General features: G+C 28.8%; 1 protein-coding gene across 2 annotated transcripts in view; it reads left to right on the top strand.

Annotated features, from left to right (window-relative positions):
- Ogdh (oxoglutarate dehydrogenase Nc73EF) overlaps positions 1-20,110 on the top strand; it is a 110,061-nt gene that overhangs the window by 58,525 nt on the left and 31,426 nt on the right. For both annotated transcript variants that reach the window (XM_067268752.1, XM_067268750.1), the window contains exons 6-8: positions 799-953; positions 7,775-7,921; positions 15,270-15,357. In XM_067268752.1, the coding sequence (XP_067124853.1) occupies positions 799-953; positions 7,775-7,921; positions 15,270-15,357 (390 nt within the window). The remainder of the gene's footprint in view (positions 1-798; positions 954-7,774; positions 7,922-15,269; positions 15,358-20,110) is intronic.

Below are 20,110 nucleotides of genomic sequence, written 5' to 3'. Positions count from 1 at the left end.
AGTTAAACAGCATCTAAAATCAGCTAATTTCTTATTTCTGATGGCTTCATATTAAAATTAATAAAGAGAAAATATTTCAAAAAGACTTGGACGAAATAGGGGTGACAAAAATGAGAAACATTGGAACCTTCAAAGACTAGTGACAAAACAGGAAGTGTGCCACTTCTGAAGATGACGAAAAGGAGGAATGAGTGTATATAGACATATTATATATTCTATTTAATATAATATTTATACATCCTCATTCTCTTTTATATATCTTAAACTTCACTTATATGGTCACACATGAAATTTCCTATGAAAATGCACAAGTTTGATTTATATGAAAATTCTATCTTTGTGGCTATTGGCCACTTCACTTATATGGTCAAGATAGAAGTGCCTTAAAGTGACATTTAATCCTCATTTACATGCCAACAAAACAGGAAAATCCCATGTTTCTAAATTCAAGTTATTGTTTAAAGCACCACTTTAAATAGAATTGAGCTGTGTTGCTATAGCTTTGGAAAACAGTTTGCTTGAGATCTGTATTAAACATTTAACAGGATTTAGTACAGCATTCTAATTACATTTCTGTATATCAAATTTTTTTCATAACTCTACTTAAGTGACTACCTCAATTATTTGGCCTGAAATTGTATATCTCAAAGGTGGCCACATAAGTGAGATTTTACTGTTTATATTATATATAATGTATAAATCTATTGATAAGAAATTTTAAAATATACTTTTACATTCATTTATTTGAGAATAATAATCTGCTACATGTGCATAATTTACTTTATATTATTTTTATAGAATGTATATTGTCAACATATTGGTGTAGAATATATGTTCATAAACAGTTTGGAACAATGTAATTGGATTCGTGAAAAATTTGAGACACCTAAAATTATGGATTTAACTAAAGAACAAAAGAGATTATTACTTGCAAGACTTGTTCGTTCAACTAAGTAAGAAATTTTTATATTTTACTCTTTTCATGTTCTATTGATAATTCTTAGTTTTCTAATAATTAGAAGTAATGTTTTATTAAACAACTGACTTGCTTATCTATACTTATCTTAACAACTGACTTGCTGTCAAGTAAAATAAATATATTTGCTATATGATTTGGATTTCCCACATGTGATTAATATAATTATATAAAAAAAATTCTTTATGAAGTTTTGTTTTTATTAGATTTTATTAAATTACTTAGTAGATTTTGTATATTAAAAATACTTATTAAATGTTTTGTTGGATTTTATGAAAATAGTTGTTAAAATCAAGCAACATTATTAATGAAACCCTTATTGCTACAAGAGGAGCAATATGATGATTAAAAATTCTATAATGTATATGTTATGATAAGAGTGATTAACTGGTGATTATGCATAATCATAATTCCAGCTATTATATATAATTGCCAATCATTTTGATGAGTTTGATAACTTTCACTACATTCCTCACTTTTACTGGCAATTTTACATACTTTCCAAATGAATTTGGTGAGTTTGATAAATATCACTTAATATATTATTTTTAAAGTGATTTTTGCATAATTTCCAAAAAGTAGTTCACAAATTTGATAAATATCATGAAATTTTTTACCTTTTGTCGTTTTAATAAAGTAACTTACAGATTTAAACAAATTTTTAAAAAATGAATTAAAAATATATTTTTTGTTTATTCATATTAGAATGATTTCATGAATATAAAGAAACTAAGAAACATCTGTTTCAGCTTTATATTAGGATTATGTGAACAAAAATATAAAAAATTCACTGAAAAAAAATAGAAATTTAATAATTCTCACTGCTTATTCAAACATGGCAAACAAACTATCATGACATTTTGAGTTACAAAATTTTTAATTTTTCTTGCATTTGCATTTGGTTGAATTACACTTTCCTTTAAATGAGCATTTTTAGTACCCTTGATCTCCTGAAATTGATTTTTTTTTTTCTTGCATACTTCCTAAGAGAGAGAGAGAGTGATATTTGGTGCATTCTCTATTGTAAGAAGTTGTATGTCACATAACTCAAATTAGTTTCTGATATACAATTGTGAAAAGTCTCTCCTTTGTTTTTAAGTGATAGTACTCATCATTTTCAGTAGCTAATATATTTTCACTGCCAATATATTCTGTAGATTGTCTCTTGTTATGTTCACATCTGGTATTCTTAGCTTCACATTATCTCCTACTATGACTACTGAAAACTTCAGCTCTGATATTTTCATTTTCTTTGCTTGAGCTTCTAAATCAGCTTTTGCATTCACTTGCTTTTTCTGAACTTTTTCCTTTCTGTTCTTGATTGTAGAAAGACTGATCATTTCCATACTAGACTGTACTTTGGTTGATGAATCAGGGATAATCACATTGGGTTGGTTGAGTGATAGCTATTCATTTTCAATACATTTTTTGAAATATTTTCTTTGATCTAGTGATTTGAATCACTAGATGAAAATCAAAGTCAGTATCAATTATATGAAAATATTTCAGAAAAAAGTCTCCAAAAACTTTAAGGATGACACAAGATACTAAATGATACTAATTGATACTAAATTATGATACTAAATTGTCCAACCTATCTATTATTTTACTTAATTTAGCATTTAAATCCAAAATACTTTCAATTTACATTACCACTTAACTCTGGACTTTTTCCAGAAAATTACTCTTATGATTGGATAATAAAATAGTGTTTTAACTTTTGAACTTTAACATAATGTTTATTCAGGAAATGTTTTTACCAAAGTGACAAGCTATTTTTAGGAATACATGATCAATCTTTGTAGGCATTCTGGCTGTCATTATGCAGATTAGTTTAACAATAACTCACAAATGTAGTAATAAATTAATATAAATTCCAAAAAAAAAAAAAACTAAACCAAATAGAAAACTACAAAATCAGTAAAGTTATAAAAAATTATTTCACCAAACAAAGTCAATAACACAGTGCAAGATTTGCAGTGCTCTACTTTAGGGAACATCAAAAATATATGCATAGTAAAAGTTATCTGCTTAGTATGGGAAAGTTAGAGTACGGGTAACCCCCATATAACATGGGAGTTATGTTCCAAAAAATTGCCATGTTATGTGAATCCGTGTTATACAAAACAACTAGTACGAAAAGGGGGGTTAGGTTCCAAAAATTAAGAAACATGCTATTATATTTTCATAAATAAGATAAATATCTTTATTAAAATTTTCTTAAGAAGTGATACATATTAATATAAATTAAACAATGTTTTCTTCATCATCACTAAGCACTATTAACTGAAAATTTTTAATCTATGTAACCAAAAATGAGACACAATTAAAGTCTTAAAAGTATACTTGTAAAGGTGTGTGTTGTCCCAGCGGTCGGAGGTGTGGTTCAATGCCTAAAAATTGGTGACTGAATAAAACAAGTATGGAATAAGAGGAAAACATCTGCAACAACAAAAGCAGAAGCATTGAGATCTGGCAACACTGAAACAAGTTTCGAGAAGGACCACATGTATTGACAGAAGGCTGGAAAAGAAAATTTACATACTGTACTTAAGTACTAATAGTTCACGAAAATTATGCAGGAAAATCTGATAGTATGTATGTGCTCAAATGAAAAATGTCAAAATGAGATATCTTTTGCACTTAAAAGCTTTATCACGTTTATTGAACTGTTGTACAGGGATTTCCCTATTTTCAAATTAGATAAAGTTCGCTTTTAATAGTTTTTATTACATTTCATGTTGTACAAGGGTTTTACCCAATTCTCGAACCGTGTTAGAGTGAATCCATGCTACAGAAGTGCTGTGTTATATGGGGCTTACCTGTAATTAGTTCATTAGAAAGTATTAATATTTTGAGAATTTAAGACAACAAAATACTACAATGGTCTCATGTTTCTCATAGCTCGAACAGAACAGCCATAAACAGTCATTTTGTTTGGCATTGTCAATATTATTTAAACTGCATAAAATTGTTTCAAAATGTATAAAACTATTAAAATGTGACTAGATTAATTAAAATAATGATAAGAGTCATATTTCAGTTTTCTTTTGTACTGGAAGATTATTTATGTCAATTGAAACACATGCAAGTTCCAATGATTTTTTTTCTATTCTTCTAAGCCACTATTATTTTAGATGTTGTATTCTCAAATAAAAAATAAATATTTTTTTACAGTTCTTTGTAGAAATGACTAAGCATAATGTTCAAATTTTTGACTGTTGACACTGATCATAGGTGAACATTTGCTACATGCTATCTTACCAAAGATATGACAAGTTATTTTTCATGGTATTCAGAATTTTTGACATTATCCTCTCTTCTGATTTGGGACTAAGATTCTGTGTCTTGGTCTAAGATTTAACTTACACATAATCAACCATCACTTTTCCAGTAGATGGAGAATGAATGGGTGTTGAAAGATTTTCTTTTGGTAATTTTATGGATGACCCAGAAACTGTTCACTGCCAGATATTATCAAGTATGTTAAAAATATATTTTGTCTGTCATATTTGAGATGTAATTTTTACAAAATATTTATTTGCCATCTGATCCACAGTATATGCACAAAGTTTTGTGATATTGTAAATTCTGTTTACAGAAAGTTTTTGGCTTCTCCGCTTGTTTTCAGTGTTTGGATGCAGACTGCTCAAAACTAAAGATTACTTTTTGTTATCTTGATAGGCATTGAGAGTTGTCTCTCTTCATCTTTTTATTTTTCCAATAATTGCTAGAGAGTAAGGTGTTATGTGCAATTATTATAGGATAACATGTACAAACACAATAACCATTAATAGGTATAATATTTACAACATGCATCATGCACTTCACCAATAAAATAGATAAAGATCATGAGCAAATAATGTCCTGCATAGTTAAGAAACAATTAAATTGACCCTAATGACTGTTTTAGACATAATGGTCTACATTGACATTTCTGTAGAATTTACACACACATTTTTATGTGAACATACTGTATATATATCCATGAATGAAGAAAAATTTAAAAACTTTTGAATTTTGCAAACATTATGAGCATGGTGCATTCACAAATTTTACTAGTGGTCTTATTGACTGTTCTGGTTATTCTATTATTAAACTATAGTAGTCTTATACTAGGTTCACACACAATCCACGACTCACTTCAATCTTGATTTACCTACAGTCTGATTGTAACTGTTGCCAGTCAAATGTTGTGCTGTTCGCACAGGCAGTCCGCTTGAGAAGAACCCGGCTATTACACGCTATGATAAAAGTGACATAACTATGCGGTAAGTCACGAACACCAACAAACAAAATGGAAGTTTTGATTAGAAATAAATACTTTTTCTTGCCATATATCTAATAATAGACAGATGTCATCATCTTTCCAAATATTTTTTATTTCTCTGTCGATAGCCTGACACGTGTTCCACAGCCATCTTGTATATTCTCGAACGTATGGGATTATGTGATCTCTTTTATGACTGGATCTAGTTCCAAGAACTCTCTTGAGTTGATCATGATTGAACCTTGTTTCAATCGCAACCGTGGTGCAACCTCTCTTGACCATTTCAATCTTGATTGAAACGGTCAAGAGAGATCGCACCACGGCATAGTCACCGACCTTGCTCACAATCTAGATTGAAATGCTTGGTGTGAATGGGGTATTACAATGAAATTATAAATACTCTGCAAAACTTGTATTATAATTGTAAAGTCATATATTATTTTAAAACTGCAATCATCTTTGAAATTACAATTTTATTAACTGATTAGAAATGAATTACTTATGTCATGCATGGTACGATCCAAAAGTTTGGGGACTGCAGTAATCTATGACAACGAAAGCATGTATTTGAAGTTACAGCGTATGAAATGAATTCTACCAAACCACCTCTGTGTTCAGGTTAATTTCGCCCATGTCATGTGATTAAACTGCGAGCGCAGCTGTTTTTTTCTGGAGATAGTTACCTTTGTTCTGCGACATAATAAAAGCGGAGTTTCAAGAACAACCTCCAACATTTCGACTTTGCCATGGTAGAATCACCGTACACCTTTCTTAGCAATTTTAAAGTCTCCGTAGATGTTTTACCTAAACGCTGACAAAATTTAATGTTGGAGGTTTTTCTTGAAACTCCACTTTTATTACGTTGCAGAACAAAGGTAACCATCTCCAGAAAAAAACAGCAGTGCTCGCGGTTTAATCACATGACATGGGCGAAATTAATCTGAACACGTAGAGGTGGTTTGGTTGAATCCATTTTATACTCTGTAACTTCAAATATATGCTTTCGTTGTCATAGATTACTGCAGTCCCCGAACTTTTGGATCATACCACGTATATTGATTAATATGGATATTTTGAGTAATTTCATTACTATTTATTTTGGATGATTGCATTCATTAGTGTTTCAATATTCATTGTTTAGCAGTTAAAATATGTAGAACACAAATAGTTAAGCATAAAATTTAATAAAATAATAAGCATTTTTCATAATAAAAATACTTAACAGAATTTCAAATACAAAAGTTTAAGTGCATAATTCTACTTCTATTGCTTTTATGAAATGCGGATTGATTTGACTTATGTTTATAAAGAAATGATTATATTGGGTTGTTCAGAAAGTAATTTTGTTTTTTTTTTTTACTAGAGGAATTAGATGTATTTTTATTAGTCAATTTGATTTTAAACCACATTTTCATTATATAATTTGACAGCTGACATTTTAAGGCTTATTTGTTAAAAATTTTGTTTGATTCTGTACAATTGTTTTTTTTCGGTGACCCATCAAATATGGGAAATCGAAAGCATCATTTTAGGCATATTTTGCTTTTTTATAACTAAAAAATCAAAATGCTGTTCAAACAAGAAAAAAATTGTGGTACATGTTTGGAGAAGATGTGTTGAGAGAAAGACAGTGCCAAAACTGGTTTACAAAATTGCGTTCTGGCAATTTTAATATCGAAGATACACACATTCTGGATGGCCATTTGAAGCCAATGAAAACAAAATAAAGGTACTGATTGAAGCAATCTGCCATATAACAACACATGAAATCACTAAGAGATTAAATCTGTTAAATTGAACTGTTTATTATTTCTTAAAATGAATTGGTTTCATTTCAAAGCTCGATATATGGGTTCCACATGTTATTAACGAGATGGTTGGGTTTTAAAGAAATTTATTTTTGAGCTTTTACCAGACAATTTAACAATTGATTCGAAAGTGTACTGCCATCGAGTAAACAAATTGAGTAATATCATCAAACAGAAAAGGCCAGAATTGATCAACAAACAAAGTGTAGTGTTTTACCATGATAATGCCAAATTTCACACAAGTTTGGTAACTGGTCAGAAATTGTTATAGCTTAGACGGGATGTGTTATTACACCAACCATATTCGCCAGATTGGGCAAACACAGATTATTACTTGTTCCGGTTTATACAATTTTTTTTTAACTGTAAGACATTTACTTGAAATGTCAAAAATCACTTGGATCAGTTTTTGTAAACAACAATCAAAATTTTATGAATGTGAAATCTTGCTACTACCAGAAACAATGACAACAGGTATTTCACCAAAATGGTCAATATATAATTCAATAAAATATTTATTTAATATAAGAATATTGCGTTTATTTTTCTATGAAAAAACAAAATTACTTTCCGAACAACCCAATAGTTATTATAAGTAACACTCCAAATCCCCAAGATAAAAAGTATTTCTGATTTACTTCAAATATATACTTGAAGATATTATGCTATATTCCTAAATAACTACAGAATGATTAATGTGACTGTAATTATTATATTTAGATTTGAAGACTTTTTAGCCAAAAAATGGTCATCTGAGAAGAGATTTGGATTGGAAGGATGTGAAGCACTTATACCTGCTATGAAGACAATCATCGATCGATCAAGTGAACTTGGAATTGAAAGCATTGTAATGGGAATGCCACATAGGTTTGTATTATTTTCTTTTAAAAGTGCATGATAGAACAATGAGAAATACGATTTTTATACTTTTTTCTATTTTTATTATATTTAATAAAAGATATTACAATAATTTAAATTTTTGTTTTTGTGAATGAAGTGCAAATATACATCTATTCTTAATTGAAATTTTTTTTATATTTCCTTTAAAAATTATTTATACAGAACACACTTACTAATCTGACCTCTCTATTCTCCAGTGTGATTGCATATGCACTTTGTTTCCATGAAAATGTGTCATGTAACATGTCTTGTTATCCTGTTTACTGGAGTGTCATTTCTATGTACAGTATTTAATGTCAGTGCACCATATTATTTGCCTGCATGCCTTCAAAATGAATCAATACTGAAGGGTGATAAGTCCCATCATTCATTACTTTTAGATCTATATACTGTACACACTCAGTAATCTGGCACTTTGTAATCTGTGCAAGGAATGGCTAGATTAGCAACAGTCTAATGTGTATCATACTAATACAAGTCGAAAGGCCCGATGCAGGCATCGGGGCATACTAAATTACAAATAAAAATAAAAATATACTGAATATTATACTGTAAAAATAAGTTATATTGTTAATTTAAATAATAGCTAGGTGCTCCCCTAGTCGCCGTTTTTGGCATACTGTGACAGAAAGAAAATGCCCATTTTTTCAGCTTTATATAGTAGATTATTGATAAATAAGTGAAACATTATTCATCATCATCTCCTCTCTGGCCCTCATAGTCCTTGAAGGACCTTGGCCTCATCCAGGATTTTCACCCATTCCTCTCTATCTTGAGCCTTCCTTCTCCAGCAGCTCACACCCATTCTTCTCAAATCAGCCTCCACATCCTCATCCCATCTTTTTCGTGGTCTCTGTCTCCACCTTCTCCCCTCTGATCTTTCTCTATACACTTGAGACACATTTCTCTCCGGGCCCATTCTTTCCAAATGCCCAATCCATCGAAATCTCCCTCTTTTGATTTCTGTCACAATTTCAGAATTTTCATATAAATCTTCAAGTTCTTTATTACTTCTTATTTTCCATTCTCCTCTCTCTTGTACTGGACATTATTCATCAGTAATATAAAAAATGACATTTAAGTAAATATAGCTTACTTACAATTAACATTTATAAGTTAATGATAAGTTGTAAAAAAAATTCAAAAACTAAAAATAAAGTTTTTCAGTTTTTGAATTTTTTTATTAGTGATTAATAACTTTTTGCTGATTTGTTAATAATAATATACTAAAATTATGGATGAATAATTATTAATGAATAAGAATAATAATCATCAATATTATTGATGAATGAATATTACATTTTTTTTATTTGGTTTTGTTTTGTTAATTTTAACTTTTTTTTTTTTTCCCCCTTGTGAGTCTAAAATGGTTTTTTTTGTGTGCATCATGGATTTTGCTAGGCCCATAATGGGATGAGTAGATGATGCATAATTTTATATTAGTCTTTTTTCTCTATTATTAAGTAATGTTTGTGTTTAAACTTAGAAAACTTATGCTCTGAGAGTGGCAACATTAAGGGATTTGTACATCTAAAATTTTCTTTTAATTTCTCTAATCACAGAACCTCTTCAGCATCCAGTAAAACATGAAAGATGAAACAAATGTTTTCGGAATCCACTTTTCTTTTTCTATTGTTATTTTATTTTATTTTATTTATCTCAATAGTAATGTCTGAATTTTCATTAGTTTTCCTGGTTTTCATTACCTTCAATACTTTCACTGGAAAAAGTCTATTTGGTAATTTCTGTTGAAAAATCAAAAATCCATTTTCATGATACATCAGGAGTTATAGGATATCCAAAAGATTTTCTAAATCAATCTTCTGCCTTTATTTAATTGAGTTTTTGTTTTAAATAACAGTTCTCTGTCTCAATCACAGTGTATAGTTGAACTGTCTCAATCATAGTGTATAGTTGAACTGTTGAAACATTGTGAATAATTTGATTTTTCGTTTAAATTATGATAAATGTTTAAATCATTTGTTCAAATCTATAATTTTTGATTTCTTTACTCTAATCATTGTCTGAGAAATTATCATCTAAATCACATAAGCTGTTATCAGATAATAGCTTCGATCACAGCTATTATAATTCATCTTTATTTACATTAAAAGTTATCTTTTCTGATATTTAGTGATTTGTGAGCCCATCATAAGTGGCCAAATACTGTGCTTTCTTGATTCTATTGTACCATTGAATCTAATGCACACCTGCTTTTTCTAATATCAAAGCCTAAGAATATTTTAGCTTGCAAATGTAATGAGTGTGCAGCCACAAAAAAAGAAAAGAAAACACTTTTGTAAAACATTTTATTTTCCTGTCCACTTTTTATGTGTTCATTTACCTTAACGCCCATTGACGTCTATAGACGTCCAGACCCGAGATAACTCGGGCAAGTTACATAGCGTTACAAAAAAACGGTACTTTGGGCCCCGAAAAAATTTTTTTTTTTTTTTTGATTTTTCGAATGTTTTCTGTCTCCAAATTTTTTGAAAAATTTTTACCCGCGCGAAAAAATTTTATTGCGATTTTAATTAACCTTTAATGACGCGCGATTAACGCTTAATTGTTTTTTATGGGATTTTTTATGGAACTTCATTCATCCTTCTAAAGTTCTAGTGCCTGATTTTACTTCGGTAAAGTTATTTAAAGCTATTTTCTGATGTCAAAAACAACATTCAATAGTTTTTAAATTTTTTTAATTAATAAATTTTATTATATATACGTTTAATTAAGTCGGGGGGTTGGAAATTTCAATTAAAATCGTAATTTAAAAAAAATATTTAGAAATATACCACCATCTAGTATTCACCCTACTTTTTACCCTTCTCCTCCTGAGAGTTTCATGAGAATGTCCTGCGAAAGACAACACCAGCTGTTCTCAAGGTCAGCCAGCTGTGTAAACAATGACTCATCGATGTCAGATTTAGCGGAAAGGCAAGACAAAGGAAATTGTACTTTGAAGCTTTTTCTTCAAAATTAACACATTTCTTTCGTTTTTATTATTTTTAATTATTAATTTTAATTTAATTTAATTAAGATGGGAGGAGAGGGGTTAATGTGTTCAGATGATCTGCAGACTATTACAAAATCACAATCAAAACTACCATACAATCAACATTTTAACAGATTTCATGTTATGTGCATGTATGAACTTTATCAGATACATATTGTTCTGCACTGAAATATCTGTATATATGTTCTTTCACATATTGAACAACTCTCCTCTTAAACATTGCTCTGTAGAAGACTTGTCTATTGGATATTGTTCATGCAGCTTGCTATAGTTCAAAAGACCACCATCAATCATTTCAAAACCAAAATTAAAACCAAGTAGTGGGAAGAATCTGTACCATGTGTACACTAACAATGTAATACACACAAATTTCCAAGTGGAATGAAGAGCAAACAATGTGAATGAGACTGCATTAAGTTGACTTTGTGTCTGACTCTAATGTGAATCCCAATTTTTGAGACAAAATAGTCCAAAAAAGATGCACACTGAAATTGATAAAATACAGTAAATTGTAAATTGAACAAGTGCCATAAGGAATTGGGCTGGGTTTTGGGCTGAATAATGTGATCATTTGGTTTATTATTAATGCATTGGGCTTAGTGATGTTTATAGATACAGTATATTGTATTATTAAAATGTAAATGATACAAAACTGGCCATTCATGACCATATTTGATCATGATGCAACAACATGCTTTTTAAAATTGATTTTGAAAATGGTCAATGATTGCTGACCATTTCTACCAGTTGAGATGTGAACATGCATTTTAAATTCAAATTAAACCAAGATTATAAATTTTACTGTCATTTCTATAAAGATTAGCACTGATATGACATTTCGTCTTTCTACTAGTCCATTCATTGAAGGTGAGACTGAATTTCTAATTGTTTTGCTTGGAATGGCAGCATCATTTCTGCTTTCTTTTTTCAGAAAAATTGTGAATAAATTTTATCACATCTTTTCAAGTTTTAGGGAGCTTATAACTTGATCTTGTTTTGTTTTTTTGAATAAAACTTATTTTGTAATTAGTTTAGTACAAAAGCAATTACTAAAGCTTTAAAGGCTTTGATGTAAAAGTGACTCATTAAGAAGCAATTACTGTAAAGATTCACAATATTCCTGTCAGTGGTTTTAATTATTTTATAAACATTGTTTCTTGTGTTTTAGTATCATTCAGCAAAATAATGACATGTCCAGTTGATAAATGTTTGATTATCATTGAAATATCTCCATTTTTATTTAATATTTTTTCTTAACATTTAATGCATTGAGCTTTTTAGTTTGATACTTACTGTCTTCAAAAATTCTCAAACTTCTGATTTCTTTGGCATATTTAACTTTATATTGTTTTTTTATTTAAATTTGATAAATATGTTACAGATCCAACAGGCTAGCTCAAGTATGCACACTTAGATCTTTTTTATTTCATAATTTTAAGGTAGGAATTCTATGAAACTGATCTAACACACTATTATATTAAAATGATTAAGGTGCTGATTTAAATCAGTTCTGTATTATTTTTACACTAGAAAATTTTTTACTGTATAGAGTAGGAATTACATTTAAACAAATATAATGTTACAAATTGTATTGGAGCAATTACAAAAAATATTTGAGTGTTATTAAATTTTCTTTAGTAGCTGTATTTTATGTTTATCAGGTGGTAGTCTCTTTAATCCGAATAACGGTAGACTGTCTCACAGCTAAACAGGTTTAATAATTCCTTTATTGGCTTTTTAACATATGCATTTCGGATCAGTGTTATAAGTCCTGATCCTTCCTTTGTTTCTTACTCGTGTCACTTATGTTAATAAAAAACCTTTGTTTTTTGTAGCACTGAGGAGGGATCAGGACTTATAACACTGATCCGAAATGCATATGTTAAAAAGCCAATAAAGGAGTTATTAAACCTGTTTAGCTGTGAGACAGTCTACCGTTATTCGGATTAAAGAGACTACCACCTGATAAATATTTAAGTGCTTTTAATTTTGTATATTTTATTTATCATTATAAACCTATAAAAATATTTTGTTCTGTTGTTGAAACATTTATTTGTGTTGTTATTTTTCTATAATGAATATAATTGTTATTATTAATAAAATATTTTATTTAAAATTTATATATATATAGATTTTTATAATTATTTATTGTAGAAATTAAATTCTAGATTGTTCATATCCCTAGATTTTTCTTTTCTTATAGTCATCAATAAATGATTTATTACTACAGTCCTTAATGACTTTTCTTTGTTTTTATATAACCACACTAATCAAAATTTACAGTGAATTTGATATACAGATAATTTAGTAGAGATAATGGTAATCAGTATGACAAAAACTTGTGTAAAAGAACAATTTGATAAAGTAAATTTATATTTTAATATAAATAGATAAATGTGTTGCATAAAATGGATATATATAACAGTCAAAGACAAAAACAAACCTTTCTAAACTAAACTTTTAAAATAAAAATTAAAAAAATAAAATGATACAGCAAGAACTGTATTGAATTGTGAAGCACAGTATATAAAAATGTTAAACTGATTTTTTCACAAAAGTCAGTTTAAACAATTAAAAAAAAAGTATTTGGGTAAAATAAAATCGTCTATATGTTACTTTTATTTTTCTATCATATATAAACCACATTTACCTATAAAAAAATGAATTATTCTATTGCTATGAAGTGAATGAGTGGTTTAATTAGTGTTAAGTAAACTAGTTCTTGGCTGGAATATCTGGCATTCTCACTTCAAGAGTTGAATGCAAATCTGGCCTTTGGTGCACAAAGGATTAATAATTTTTATTAACTGAGTTTTAGGCCACCATTGGCTGAATAGGTAAAGCCACTGAATGGTGGTAGTTAGTCCTGTCTGGGTTAGGCTAACCTCAGTTTTATAGATTTTTGTTGTGTGTTTAACTGGGTTGTTGCTATGACAGTTCAAGAGTACTGCAGAATGGATTGATGGAAGAAGGCAATGTGATGATTGGGCAATTTTCTAAGGAGTGCCATTAGGGAGGAATTTCTATGGAGAAACTGGCTCTTTTTTACTGGTTAAGTGTGTAGAAAAATACAAAAAAACTCCATGTTGCTGATTCATTGGTAAGATGTGAATCCTGGTACCGCAAACTATAATGCTGAATAATGCCCTAACGCTTTTTGTCTGTATTACTAAAAGTGCTAAAGTGCTAAAAACACATTAACTTTACATTGATAAAGAAGTATGGGTGCTGCAAAAAAATTATTAAGTGGAGTGCTACTGTTAGAAAAAGGTTGCGAAACACTGGTTTAACACCCAAATAGTGGCCAGTTTTGTGTAGAAACTCTTTCCAAAAGGTACAGTACTCTTCTTAGCACAGTGCTTTTGTATTGTGTTGTCTTAGCCCACAAACAAACAACAGAGTTTTAGTCTTGGTCAACAAAATGTTTAAAGTTGTTGATTGTCATCAATATGTTAAAATGTAAAAAGTGAAATAAAATTACCGTCAAATTAAAACAGTTAATTAAAAGTTAATTAAAAAATGCTTACAATATGGTGTCTGTAACCAGAGCACCATTGCTTGACAAATGTTCTTAATCCCATAAAGTCTGTTCAGGAAAGTCACCTTATGATCAGATGGCACTTCCAAGAAACACTACTTGTCGATCACTAGATGAATCTACTTGTTCGCCAGATGATGTCTTTAAAATCAGATGATAATTCCTTCTCCTCGACAAGCGAAATGACTTCTTAGCAAGACCATAACAAACTCAAATTTTCCCACCTAAAATGATCTATATACGTGTTACGGCAGGCTGGCAGTTGACCAATCAGCTTCCCCACTGTTTTATAGCTTTCTGCCAGGTCTGTCGTCCATTCAAATCTAATGGACACGGAACGTTGCCCATTGGTCCAGATTTTGACCAATCTCGATGAGCCACGATTCCGCCATGACAATTACATATTAACTAAATCCAAATTTAATATTTCATGTAGTGTAGAATTGTGAAAATGGTGATAAACTGAGTATTATTAATGAAGATAAACAAAAAAGAAATAATGAAAGTTGAGAAAATTCAATTATTTTTTTATTGTTAACAAAATTTGGATATGAACTTTTCAAGTTTTAATTGAGTATTGAGTCAGAAAAATAATTAACACATTCTACTTCAAGCAGAGTCTGGATACTCAGACCTGAAAATTTTTAATGATTAATACAATTTTAATGAAAACAGATTAATATAAGAACAACTGATTAAGTTTTATATTTATGAACCAAATTAAATTAATTTTTTGAAATAAATATTTATTTTTATTTCAGAGGAAGATTAAATGTATTAGCCAATGTTTGTCGTAAACCTTTAGAACAAATTCTTACTCAGTTCAGTGGATTAGAACCAGCAGATGAGGTAAAAAAATTTTTTATTAATTTTCATAAATTTTATTCAATTAAATTACTGTAATTTTGTGTGGATAATCTGCAGCAGTGTATAACTGCAGAAAATTACAAGAACAAAAATAATTCCTTTGTATAATCCATCCCACCATATACTCTATGCCTTCAGTAAGATTGTTGAAATCAAGGTTATTACCAGTATACAGTTTAGAAGTTGTCATCTCCAGCATTGAAATATTGCTTTTTCCATTTCATTTCTGTATCATTGTAGATATGCATTAAAAAACCCAAGCCCAATTGTTCTAGAATAATCATATTAATTTCCAGATTATTTGGACTATTAATTGGTCTGGTATGTTTCTGTGCAAGAAAAATTTTTTTCATTAATTCATTATCATTATTAGTAATTCATTTTTTCCATTATCATTTGACTATTAATGTTACTTAATATCAATGTTATTACAATGATGATGTGTAACAACACCATACAATAACATTCTGCCAAGTTTATAGCAAATGATATTTATTAATGACTATTTGACACATTTTGCAAACTAAAATTTTTAATTAGTAAATATACTAATTAGAAAAAATATCTTTTTTGAATTACTGAATTATTAAGATTTAAAATAACACATTTTATTGTAAAAAATAATTTATCCTTTGTTAATCTTCAACCATAAAGCTTTATGACTTCTATAAATTTTTAAATATTATTTAGTAATAATTCATGAAACAATAAAATACAAAAATATAAATTTATTAAATTTGTTCCTTAATAAATTTCCCAAATTTTATATTAATAAACTAGAAGAATATTTAATCAAAAATTAAATTAATTATTTTCTTACACAATCAAAATTATTAACCCTTTCCCTGCCGTTTGCCACGCCCCCTTATTTTGTAAAACGGCCAAGGTCAAAATAGGTAAATCAGGCAATATTATTTTAAAAATTCACCAATAATTAAATTATTATTTGATTCATATGAAAAAAATCACATATATTTATCAATATAGTTAGTTTTAAATACGACATTTTTCAATAAAGTTTGTTTGAAAAATTTATGAGAAAAAAAAAATAATATATGATAATTGACATTCAAACTTGAAAATTTGTTACTTTTTGTCAAAATTAACATTGTCTGGTTACTTTATTCTTATTGTCACTGAGCCAGAATGACGTAGAATATTGTTCTGTACAATTTGATATTACATTTATGCACGTACGTTTATTCGTTGTGAAATTATAGCACATTATATCAAACATTTGTTTGAAATCTGAACTTTATTCTGCTTTCATCTAATATAATTAACTAATATACTTTATTCATTTCATATCAAACAAGACTATATATTTTTGTAATAAACATATGATTACCAATAGCAATAGATGTAACATTTGCTAATATTTTAAATTTAAAAAAAAATTAAAAATTAAAAATTAAAAAAAATATATAAAATATCAGAACTGAAGGTCATAACTTAAATATTTACGATATATTAACATATTATAGCTGAATAAACTTATTTTAGCATAAATCAACTTATTATAGTAATATTATTGCATGAATATGCTAAAAATAAAATAAAAAATTATCAGAAAATGAAAAATTAAGAAAAAATAACCGATAATTAAAATTTTGTAAGTCGACAAAACACCACCTGGACAAAAATATGTAGAATGAACGATAAACAAGACGATGCCGTCAAGTGCTGACATCTGTTGTCGATAAATTTTATAAAAATCGATTGTTAACAGGGTAACGATCAATCGGTACCCTGGCCGTTTTGCTAAACGAATAGGGTAACGATAGATCGGTACCCTGGCCGGGAAAGGGTTAAAATAAAAATTAAAAAATGATAAATGGTACAATAATTTATGATTTTTTCACTTTAGTTTTATTTAGATTAGTGTATTAAAACCTGACCTCAAAAGAAGGGTGTGAAGGATAATTGTGAGGAGTTAGAAAAAAGTTAAAATACATTCAAATCTCATTATTACCTTATTAGTTTATGCAAAATCCACATTATTACAAAGCAGATTTGTAATCCTGTGGATGAAGACAGTTTAACATTAATGAGTTTGGTTAATATAAAATATCAGTTAATATGTAATAAGAAGCACCTTCTGGTTCCTTGAATTTAATAACAATTCTAATTTTATAATACTATGTGAATAAAACTAAGTTTTCATAAGTTTTTATACAGTAGGGATTAAATCAGTAAAATTTCAGTAATTTATTATGGAAAATTATAAATAGTGTAAAATATTGTCAGAACAAAGAAACTGAGAAGGATGTTGTAACAAGATCAAAGCTCAAAAACAAATTTTAATATTATACAATATATTTTGTGAGAAACTGGGGGCAATAAGGGATCTTCCTGTTTGCCACTTAATTGGCAACAGGTCGGTGAGACCTGTTCATGTTGTTTTGGATGGCTTTTTATGATGAGATGGCTAAAGATCATAAGATCTTTGTCCTGTCAGGCTGAAACCAGTTAGAATGTGTTTAGGATAATTTAAATTGCGTTCTAACTTGCAATTCTTAACACAATTTATGAGTATGAGGGCTCATTAAATGATCGAGTGGGGAGTGCAGTGGGAAAGTCGATGGATGCTGTGTACCAAATAAGAGAAAGGCGAACAGGATTTTAACTATAACAAATAAAAGTTTAATAAAACTATAAATTTAAGATATACATACTACTGATTAGGCGATTAAATACGATTAACATACGATTATACAATGAGTTGGCTAAACTAATTCTTATGCCACAAGGCTATTTTTAGTTTCTCGAATGTTGAGAGAGAGTTTACAAAGATCTGTCAAAATACCTCGGAGAGTAAATGCTGATCATTGACAGCGAAGGAGTATATGGCATTGTTGTGCGATGGGCTTTGTTCTCTTTGCATTCTTCCTTGTGATTGCACAGTCTGCTTGGAATTTTATGAGTTTGACCCTTGTGTGGAGAGCAATTCTTCTCCTCGGACAAAGGCCTATTTCTATTCAGATGAAGGCGAACACTTCTAAAATGCACTTATGCCCAAACTTTAATTCATTGGAACATTATGCCCAGAACTCTCCTTGTCTTGTCCTTTTTATGCCTTTAGCCTGGGAAAGCCAATCATGTGATTGGCAGTTGGGATGATGAATCTGCAGGCACAAGGTGATGGGTTACCATTGCTGACGTTATGAAGTCATCCAACTGCAGTTGTTATGTCCATATTTGGTTCGAGACTTTATTCTTCTGTCTATTCAGATGTTGACAATCAACTTTTTCCCCTTGTGAAAGGAAGAGAAAGTCAATTGTCAGATGTTATCATTTAACAACTTTATTTAACAGCTAACTGTTAAAAGTCTTGTCCATTGGTTGACTGAGAGAGTTATTTAATCTGTAGCTTGTGCGATGTTTAAATAACAACCGTGACAGATGTTATAAAAATTTGCTTAAAAATGGATTTTGATAGCCCTAAAATCCTGGATCTCACAATTTTCATTTTTGTTAAAATGTAAAATATTAATGTTGTTAAACTAAATTTTGTACTATAAATTTTAATAGAGAATAAAAATATGATGAAACTTTTTAATAATGAATAAAGTATAAAGTTTAATTATTTAATTCTGAGTATTGGTTTAACTACTTTCATTATTTTGATTAATCTGTTATAGAAAGTGTTATATTAATTTTCTCACAATTAAATCAAAATATTTTGTTGCAAAAATTATATTAAACTACAGAATATTTCTACACAATACAGTTACTTTTGTAACAAAAATATTTAATTTCAAAATCTTCAAATTAAACTTTTGGAAAAAAAGTAGTGTAATTGTCTTTGATCATTATTATTTTGAAATGTATCCCATGTATATTTCATATATTAAAATACAGGTATTCCTCATATAACAGTAGTTACGTTCTGTAAAAGTGCTGTGGTATGTGAATCCATGCTATACAAAACAAAGGATTATTGCAAAATATGGGGTTAGGTTCCAAAAATTAATAAAAGTATTCTATTCTTTTTTGTTGCTAAGAGAAATACGTTTATTAAAGCAATCAATAATTTATTTATAATCAATAATAACTAACAGTCACAATTAAAAGTATTGTATCACATGTCAATTTTAGTTAATTGAGGGTGTTTTTTTTTTTACAAAGTATTGTCATCTTCTGAGCTTATTTGTTGATCTTGATCAAAAATATTAGTAATGTCTTCAGTTTTTTTAATCATAATTTTTATGGATGAAAAAATAAAAAATATGTTATTAATCAAAAATTTGTTCTAGTGTCACACTTGTTCAGTTGAGTACCAAGCAATTTTTTCCAGAATTTGCATTGGAATACTGAATTGTTTGAGTTGAGAACAGTTCAAATACAAACATACTGCTGTATTTTGTTTGTCATTTTTATGAATGACGACTTACCTACAGTTAAAAAAGTTTAATAACATTTACCTAAAACTGCTTAATCTTTGTATTTAGTAAGGCTTATTTAATCTATAAAAACAAAACATAGTGACAGTCTTAAGGGCTAAAGTCTGAATGCAATGATAATGATGCTTGGTTGATAGGAAAGCTAGGACAAGGAAGAAAAAAATTCTACTATCAATTTTCATAAAAAGTAAACCTGATGAAAGGCACAAAGGAAATTGAAAATTTTAATATTCTAAAATCTGTGGGCAGATTTGAGACAAAATGCATGTTTACTTGAATAAAAAAAATATTGAATAATGGCATTTATACTTAAAAATTGTGAAATTTTGCAT

Source organism: Centruroides vittatus, unplaced genomic scaffold (genome assembly GCF_030686945.1).
Source record: "Centruroides vittatus isolate TY-2023 unplaced genomic scaffold, ASM3068694v2 contig_3343, whole genome shotgun sequence".
Taxonomy (NCBI): Eukaryota; Metazoa; Arthropoda; class Arachnida; order Scorpiones; family Buthidae; genus Centruroides; species Centruroides vittatus.
This window is presented reverse-complemented; position numbering and strand designations above follow the sequence as displayed.